The 8,876-nt window shown below is 33.1% G+C and overlaps 1 protein-coding gene across 1 annotated transcript; it reads right to left on the bottom strand.

Moving 5' to 3' along the window:
• Positions 1-1,471: 1,471 nt before the first annotated feature.
• On the bottom strand, positions 1,472-4,441 carry LOC149554884 (alpha-humulene synthase-like). The gene is made up of 9 exons (XM_089828895.1): positions 4,266-4,441; positions 3,979-4,163; positions 3,773-3,885; positions 3,427-3,677; positions 3,247-3,338; positions 3,065-3,154; positions 2,568-2,925; positions 2,093-2,344; positions 1,472-2,001 (listed from the first exon to the last, which is right to left on the bottom strand). Exons 1-9 carry the CDS (start codon positions 4,362-4,364, stop codon positions 1,705-1,707), a joined length of 1,737 nt encoding a protein of 578 aa, XP_089685021.1. The 5' UTR covers positions 4,365-4,441; the 3' UTR covers positions 1,472-1,704.
• Between the last annotated feature and the right edge of the window lie 4,435 nt (positions 4,442-8,876).

The raw sequence follows: 8,876 nt of genomic DNA, 5'->3' as shown, positions 1-8,876 counted from the left end.
AACATGTGGTAGCAGTCTAGTGGAAATACTAAAAATGAAATGTAACTTGTTCAAATAGTATAATAAAATGAGTAATTTTTTCTAAGAAGTTCAAGTTAAAGTGTACTAGTTTTACATATGAAATCCATGTACATGTTGATAAAATCCATATAAGTGGTCCAATATCTATCAAATGATAAGTTACACATTAACCAAAATAGACATTTAGCCTACCTCATACATTTCCTTCTAGATCAAATATTATTGAATTTCATTATCAAATACATCAAGCATTTTTTCTATTTCAGCTTGACACAATAATTGAAGGACAATTTTAGTGCCTGCATGATGAAATTAAAAGAAAGGAAAATAATCTAAGTGAGCTTAGGCAATAGAGAAAATAGGGTAACTAGGTAAATGTAGGCTAGTTGGGTAAAATATATTTTTACACTAACATATATCACTATAATACTCCACTACATTTATTTAGATTATGTTTTTAGCAACATTGTATTAGAAATCATATGTGAATTATGCATTTTATATATAAATTTCATAGGATATGCTATTCTTATTTGGGGTTTCCAATATGACTCCATCTAGAGCTTCAATAAATTTATACTTGATGAGCACTCATGTGAAATAAAATTGTTAGTGCTTCTACATAATTATCACTATTCTTTATATAGGATGGAACATCAATTTTGTACTATCCTTTTGGATGTTTATTGTGACCTTGAAAATGCTTTGATATTTTTAAAAATTCTAAATTGAGTTATAAGACATTGAAAAGGGAAGACTAATATTTATTTTAATTCATTTAAGAAAAGTTTTAAAATAGTACACATTATTTAATTTGAAATCTATCTAAAGAGAAGTGTGTGAATAATTATTATCTATGTTGTGGTTATAGATAGAGTGAGAGTTATTTGTATAATATTAATTATACAATGTGGGTGTCATTCAAAACCTCAATCCTTTCCCATTGGGATGTTAACAAAGAGATGTTATATTTTCAACATTACTAACAAATATTATATTAATAAAATTTTCACAAAGATAGAACTACATGAACATGTTATAGACGAGTATGAAACATGTTGTAGTATTGTGATCAGAATAACAAAAATACAATGTTATGATCAAATAGTATAACATTATTGAATTTCTAATCTATCTAAAGAGAAGTGCGCGAATAGTTATTATATATGTCATGATTGTAGATAGAGTGGGAGTTATTTGTATAATATTAATTATTCAATGAGGGTGTCATTAAAATCCTCAATCCTTTCCCATTGGGATGTTAACAAAGAGTTGTTATATTTTCAACAATACTAACAAATATTATATTAATGAAATTTTCACAAAGATACAACTACATAAACATGTTATAGACGAATATGAAACATGTTGTAGTATTGTGATAGGAATAACAAAAATATAATGTTATGATCAAATAGTATAATCAAGTGATCAAATTATACTCAAGATATGGAGACAAAGTGCACTTGTTTTAAATATGAAGCCCACATAATATGTGTATATAGTTCATATAAAATCCCCAATATCTATCGAATGACAAGTTATTGAGAAACCCAAATATAAACCTAAATAAATTTGGATAGTAGATAAAATACGACTACATAAACTGACTAACACTACTGGACTTGCAAAATCAAAATCAAAATCAAAGTAGGAAGTTCGCCTCAATCTAGGTTTTCATTTCTACATCACTACTGGATCAACAAAAAGTTTGAGTACTTGATTCTTGACCTCTTTGTGAGAATAAGTGATGCCATCTCCAAATATATAAAGGAATTGCAGTCCTCTATTAAAATCAAAGGATATCTTTTCCCATTTGAGTAGAGAATTATCTGGTTTTAGATATATCCATCTTAATTCTTTTAAGGATTCTTCAACAAAATTGATGATGTAATTTAGTGCCTCTACTTGTGAACATTCGGGATGGTCCCTCATATAAGAGGAAATGGCAGAGGCTATCTCTCCATGGCGCCTATCATCCTAAACACAAACAATTTAGTTATGTTAATATTGAAAGAGCAATGAGTTTTGTCTCTATCTCTAGTATCTATATCAAAATAAAATAGCAGACCTCAAAATCTCGGGCATCATCAATTAGTCGTATGCAAATCCATATGAGCTCATAGAATCTAGATTTATTCAGAAACGTCTTTTCAATAGAGTCGTCACTTAAAATGGTTCTTGTCAGTAGTAGAGGATGCATCAATATGGGTCCAATGGCTGCACTTGTTGTAGCAACAGTGAGGTACTCATTAAAGGTTGGAATATATCCACTTGATTTCCATTGGGCATGCTCCATGTTAGCTTCAATATAATCTTCCCACTAGAAAGAACAAAGTGTACTGATTTATTAATATGGGTATCTTAACAGTGCCACATAAATGAACTTGATGCGGGCATTAAGCATGGCATAAATATATGAAATATCTAATTTATAATAATAATAATCTCATGTTGTGTAGAATTTTACGTGAAAGTAATGCTACTTTGTAGCTATCATATTCAAATACATTTATATACAAAGGGGTTTGAAGAGGTATACGTACTGCTTTTGTAACAAAAGGCATCATGTCACGTCCTTGTTTTTGGGTGGCTTCATTTATCAATTCTTTCATGGTTTTGAAAACAAATTCGAGGCACATCTTGAAATTCTGTGGCATATTTGTCACAATTGAGACATCCCAACCTTGAGCAATGGCCTTCTGAATAAGATTGAGTTGATCAGGTGTTGCATAGTCGTCAAAAATGTCATCCACAATGGTGGCAACAGTTGATAATTTTGATACAGCAATTCTGATGCTGGAGAATTCCGATTCATCCGCTGCACTAACCCCCCACATGTAATATTCAATTGACCGCTCTCTCATTGCAATAAGCTTTGGAACGCCGGAATCGACCCACCATCTATAAATCAAAGGATAGGATAGGTAACACATGAGGAAATGAAGGAAACGGATTTTAACAATATAAATATGAATTACATTATTACTGAAGATTGGGAGTCGTGTTGGATACTAGAATGTAGCACTTAATCAATACATACTTGGAGAGGATCTTCATCTCCATCTTGTAGGTACACTGCAATATATTGACATCCAGTTTGGCAAGCTCTAAAATCTTCTTGTCCTTCAACCTTGAAAGGAAGAGATGAGATGTGAACATAGTCAGCGTAACAATAACCAATAAGAATGGGAAACTTAAAGGAACGCCTCGACACTTGTGTACCTGCGATCATCTAGCTCGTATATCTCTATGTAGTTTCGTGCCTCCCATCTCGGAAAAGTGCAAGAAAAATCATATGTGAGGGCGTACTCCACCTGCAATAATCAAAATGGAAGTGGATCATCACGACACCTGTAATCTGTTATCTCTAATCTGGGCAGGGAAGATAGGATTTATTAATACCTCTTTGAGAAGGCTTGCGCTGTAGGAGTCTCCAATATGAGGTGTTTGTAAGAGGGTCTTAAGGCGGGCGGAGGTGAAGGCTTTAGCCTCGTCCATGAGCCTCTCTCCGGGGAATCCCACGCTTGATGCTCTCAACAGGTTCACCATGCCCCGCATCACTTGTTCTGATGATCTGCTATTGTTATTCTCATCATCACCACAACTAGAGAAGAACAAGTGCCCATTTCTATCCTTGAAACTCTCCAGCACATCTGCTCAAAACTCTCCACCATGTAATATAAATATATAATTGCGGGCATGGAATATAATTTTGTCATAAAACATTTTGCGTTATTTATAAATATACCTGCAGATACATCGTAGCGGCGGAGTCTTAAGAGTCTCAGTCCTAAAGCCGTAGCATTCAAGTTACAATTCTCGCTTCCTAATCTGATGCCCACACTTGTGTCCCAATTACATCTGCAATTAATGTTTCATTTCAAATTAAAGATTAGAAAATGTATATATTACAAGTAAGCAAACTTTAGAAAATGTGATGTCATGAGATGAGACCGGAAAGCAGAGTCGAGAAAGAGTTTGATCTCAGCGTCGAAATATCGGTCAATTCCGAGGCACTGCAACGCATCGACCGTCTCAAGCCGCTCCATTAACAAATCTCCATCTCCACTTTGCATTTCTCTCAACAACACCTTCACTTCTTTCACAAGTGTTTCAGCGCGTTCCTGGTATTCAGATTCCTACAAAATACAGAATACAAAATACATGATTATGAGCATTGCATTGCAGTGAACTAGCTAGGGAAACAAGAGTAGCAAAATACATGATTCATGATGACTTACCCCGTACAGTGTTGGCATGGATTGGATAAAATCATCATCCCATACGTTGAAAGCGTTATCTGGTATTGAAGTCGGTATTTCTCCTCCATTCATCGCCATCGCCACGTGAAAAGCAGGTCACAAAATATTATTAGTAAACACCAACTTAAAAAGTGTTCAAGAAGGTTATTGCAGACACTCTTACGCTGCTACCTATTTATAGATGCATTACCGAAAAACTTGCGAAACTTTCGTTGCAACTTATTATTTTTTAAATATCTATGGTTGTTAACGTGGGAGAAACACGTGAAAAAAGTCTTAGATGACCTTTATAGTAATATAATAGAATTGTCGTCAAGACGGACAGAACAAGAGGATCTCGCGTGTGGCATCTTTCTCGTTTTCATTTGTTGGCACACAAAGTCCAATACTTCTAGGGCCACCACTTCCTATTGTATGGAAATGGCATTTATTAAATATATGTACAAGGTATGAAACTAGTTAAATATGTTTAAAATATTAGTATATTATAATTAATATTATATTGTTATGACAACATTGTTATATTAAAATTTTTGGAAAAATATCTTGTCAAAAATTTTCTATTTTATTTTAATTGTTTTTTATTAAATAAGGCGAGAAGACGGTCCTGACCCATGAAAGAGTAAAAGCATAGTACTTTTCTGCTTTGAGCCATTACACCCAAGCTATAGAAAAGGTCATCACTAACACAAACTGTTAGAGATCCTTCACAGAATAAAACTTAATTAAAAAACCAAAGTCATTACTATCAATCTTAGAGTCTAAACCTTGCTGATAATCACAACATAAAACTTAGTCTTAGAGTACTGAGTATACATGTAAACCAATTTATACATAACAGTATTAAGACTGTGTCCCAAATTACAAGGAGCACATAAACTAACACAAAAGCAAAAGAAAAGCAACTAAACATAAAATAAATAGCAAATGAAACCCCAGGGCGAAAATGCTAGGCCTACTTTATGCTATCCGAATCCTCGACCTGGTACCTAAGATTTTCAGTCCAGTTGTGGACATCCTCTGTGCTTTTCATTTCCACCCAAACTATTTTCCTTCTTCATTCAAGCTTTTTTGAGTTTCCTTTATCCCATCACTGATCTGAAGATAGCCTTTTGCATCATCTCTTTCTAGATCCTACATATAGTCGAGATGGCAACACCCAATTCAATGTTAGTGATGGCATCATAATATTGTTTTTCAAAGATGTCACTTTTTCATTGAGGGCCTTAGTTTGATCTTCCAGGTCTTATTTTTATCTTTTCTACCTTACTTTCCTCATTATTAGCAAAAATCTATGGGGATTTTTGTTCGTTCATCAGAAGGGTTGAAGACATTATTTACCTATCATCAGGCCCTAAAACAACTTCAAACAACTTCAATATGGACTCCTTGAGATTCCTACTCAATCTCCTCTGACTCTTCATCTGCTTCGGCTTTGAATTCCTCCTCTATGACATTGTTCTCTATTTTCTCAGGCGTATCTTCGACCTCCATATCATAGGTGTACTTAGTTTTATCTTGGGTTTTCTCTCTACTTTCTTCCTTGTAGTTCTTTCCTTTTCTAGACTTTGGTCTCTCTGACCTCCAACTCACCCTGTACTTCAACAAGGAGTGCACTTGGGGTGTTGCCCAGCCCCAGGACCCTGCAAGGGGCACTTCCCCCAAACCATTGTAAAAATAATCTAAGGGGAAATCATGTTGAATAACCCTTTGAATCTTATTATGCTCCACATCACAATAGCTCATTGTTGGGACATCCTTGTCAAAGTCATCACTTGAAATGTCCATAATTAAATGAGGCAATTGATTGTTTTTCATAACCTATAAGTAAAAGATAGTCAATAAAGAAACAATGTACATTATACCTTGGAAATAGTGATTTCTTGGTCCAAGTATACTAATCAAGGAATGTAAAGTACTCTTTTCACTCCCACAATAATATTTAAGGACTTAATTAAAACTAATACATCAAAAGGAATACACAAAATAAGAGTAGAACTAAGAGAAATCAAAGACTATTGGATAACAAACACATAAATATTCCCTAACATATAGAGGACATCATTGAAATATTAGAATGGAAAAAACAAAAACTTTTTTTTCTAAATATTGAATAATAAATACATACCTCTTTGTGTATGTACCTCCTCTACTTTGTGTTAAAGTGGATTAGATTTATATCATATTTATGCACTTCTTTTCTTCAAATCTAAAATCATCGATCCAAAGGGGAAGAGAGCATTTCTCAATTGCTACACATTGTCTCATGGATTCAATCCATATATATATAATTCATACTCAGCTCTACATAATAAGAAAACTTGATTATTCATTATGTGTCTCTTGGTGAAGTGGCGTGATGTCACATAATTAATATTCCAAAAGAACCATTCCTAGTTAGGCATGTTTACTTAATAAACAAGTCTTATTGTGACCTCTAATTCACATGGGATGATGGAACATAAACTTGATCGAATAGTTGATTGATATTTTGCAAGGAAGTATTGCATGATAGGTGTAGTATGAATGTATGAATTTGTATACTCATTTTGATTATAGATAGTCTCAGATAATTAGAAGGATAATTGCTTGTAATATTAATGGAAAGATAAATATGTGCATGCATAGTTTCTATAATTAGTAGATCTAACTGATGCTATCATATTTCAGCACTCCCTCTTAGCTAGGTAAGATAAAAAAGTATGAACTAATTTAGATATCACCTAGCTCGTGATATCAAGGTTTATACAGAACATAAAGTCACATAAAATTCGTATATCCTTTTTATGGTATGTGCATTGGCATCATGTCACATGATGTCTACCATAACATATCATGGCACATCCATGGATATTGCATCACATTGTATCCACCATGATAATCTCATAAAGAACATATTGATACACAAGCCCTATCAAGTCAATATCATATATATCAATAAGTTCAAGAGATATTAACTATCGAGACATTTCCATGAATATCAAGTCAACATGATATTCACCATCATAGTGAACATTGTAAAGTCACCACATTACAATGTTGAATACAAGTGTACATTAATAGAATGATTGTCACCTTTAAGTAATGTATAATAAGGGGGCCATAAAGTCAAACGTATGACAAAATATTTTACACAAAGAACCGTTATAGATTCTTTCACCACATGATGTTGTCATAATGTCACACACATGACAATTTCCATGAACCATATCAAAGGGTGGAACAAGAGTTCTACTTGAAACTTCTATATCACAAAGAAAGATCTAATAAAGTAGATTTCAAGATATCATTGATACCAAGGCTCCCTCTCTACAAGGGCTTCATTCTTCCCAACTCCGAGATAGTCTCAAAATGCATAAACTTTATTTTGGTACGAGACTTGGTGAGAATATCAGAAGTTCATTCTATAGTGATGTCTAGAAATCATCTCCATGGTCTACTCCCTCTAAACCTCTATGATCAAAGATCCATTTGGAAAATCATAAAGGATGATGGATCATAAACTCAATTCAATACATTATTAATATTTTGCAAGGAAGTATTGCATGATCTCCAAGAGAGGTATACTCTGGATGTACAAATTTGCATGTTCGGTTTGATATGATAGTTTCAAATCATCAAAATGATAATCACGTGTGATATTAAATGCAAGATAGATGCATGCATGAATAGTCACTATAATCAACATTTGACTAACATTGTCATATTTCAACACTTTGGAACAGTAAGTGTAAACTCTTTCTATAGAAAGGCCAAGAAAGATAGTAGTTAGTATATTAAGTGAAAAATTGACACTTTAACACTATAAAAAATAGACAACTACCAAAACACTAACAATTAAAAATCCAATTTGAACAATTGACTCAAAGAGAAATAGAGGGAACTCAGCCTTTTGGGGCCACATTTGATATGCAGCAAACCATCAAGGATATATAAATGGTGCCACCAAGGGATTAGTACACTTCATCACACGATACCCTCTAACATTAGTTAAATTTTTATCATCTATCTCTCCACTTTATAGCATCACTAACACTATGAGAGAGAGTGCCATGAATTGTATCTAAACTCATGCTAACATAAGGGGTAAAACCCTAAATAGTTTTGATCATGTTGATCAACTCATTTATAATCACAGTCATCTTGTCCCGAGATGTTGTAGGGGAAGTGAAGCTTGTAGACTATGATATGTGACATCAAAACTATAAATGATGAAGGGTCTCAATAAATAATGCATGTCTAAGCAATACTAGTAGAACTATATGATAATGCACTATTTGTGTAGCCATGTACACTAGACTCTCTAGAATCACTATGACCAAAGGCCATAATGATGGAATGCATATAGAAACAACACAAGAGAGATAATAAAAGAGATATGATATGCACATATCTATGTAAATTTCATTAAAATCTAATGTAATCATAACATACATTCAAAGATTGTGCAATGAATATTAAACTTCAAGTACAATCTAAATAAGCCTAATAATAATAAGTAAATCATAAATGAATATCTAAATGAATGTAAGTAAAATTAAGTACAAGCATTTTAAATGAATCTAAATCAAATTTTAAATTACAATTTGA

Source organism: Cupressus sempervirens, chromosome 5 (genome assembly GCF_028749045.1).
Source record: "Cupressus sempervirens isolate cs-2001-9-10 chromosome 5, ASM2874904v1, whole genome shotgun sequence".
Classification (NCBI taxonomy): domain Eukaryota; kingdom Viridiplantae; phylum Streptophyta; class Pinopsida; order Cupressales; family Cupressaceae; genus Cupressus; species Cupressus sempervirens.
The sequence above is the reverse complement of the archived record's forward strand: the minus strand, read 5'-3'. Positions and strand labels throughout refer to the sequence as shown.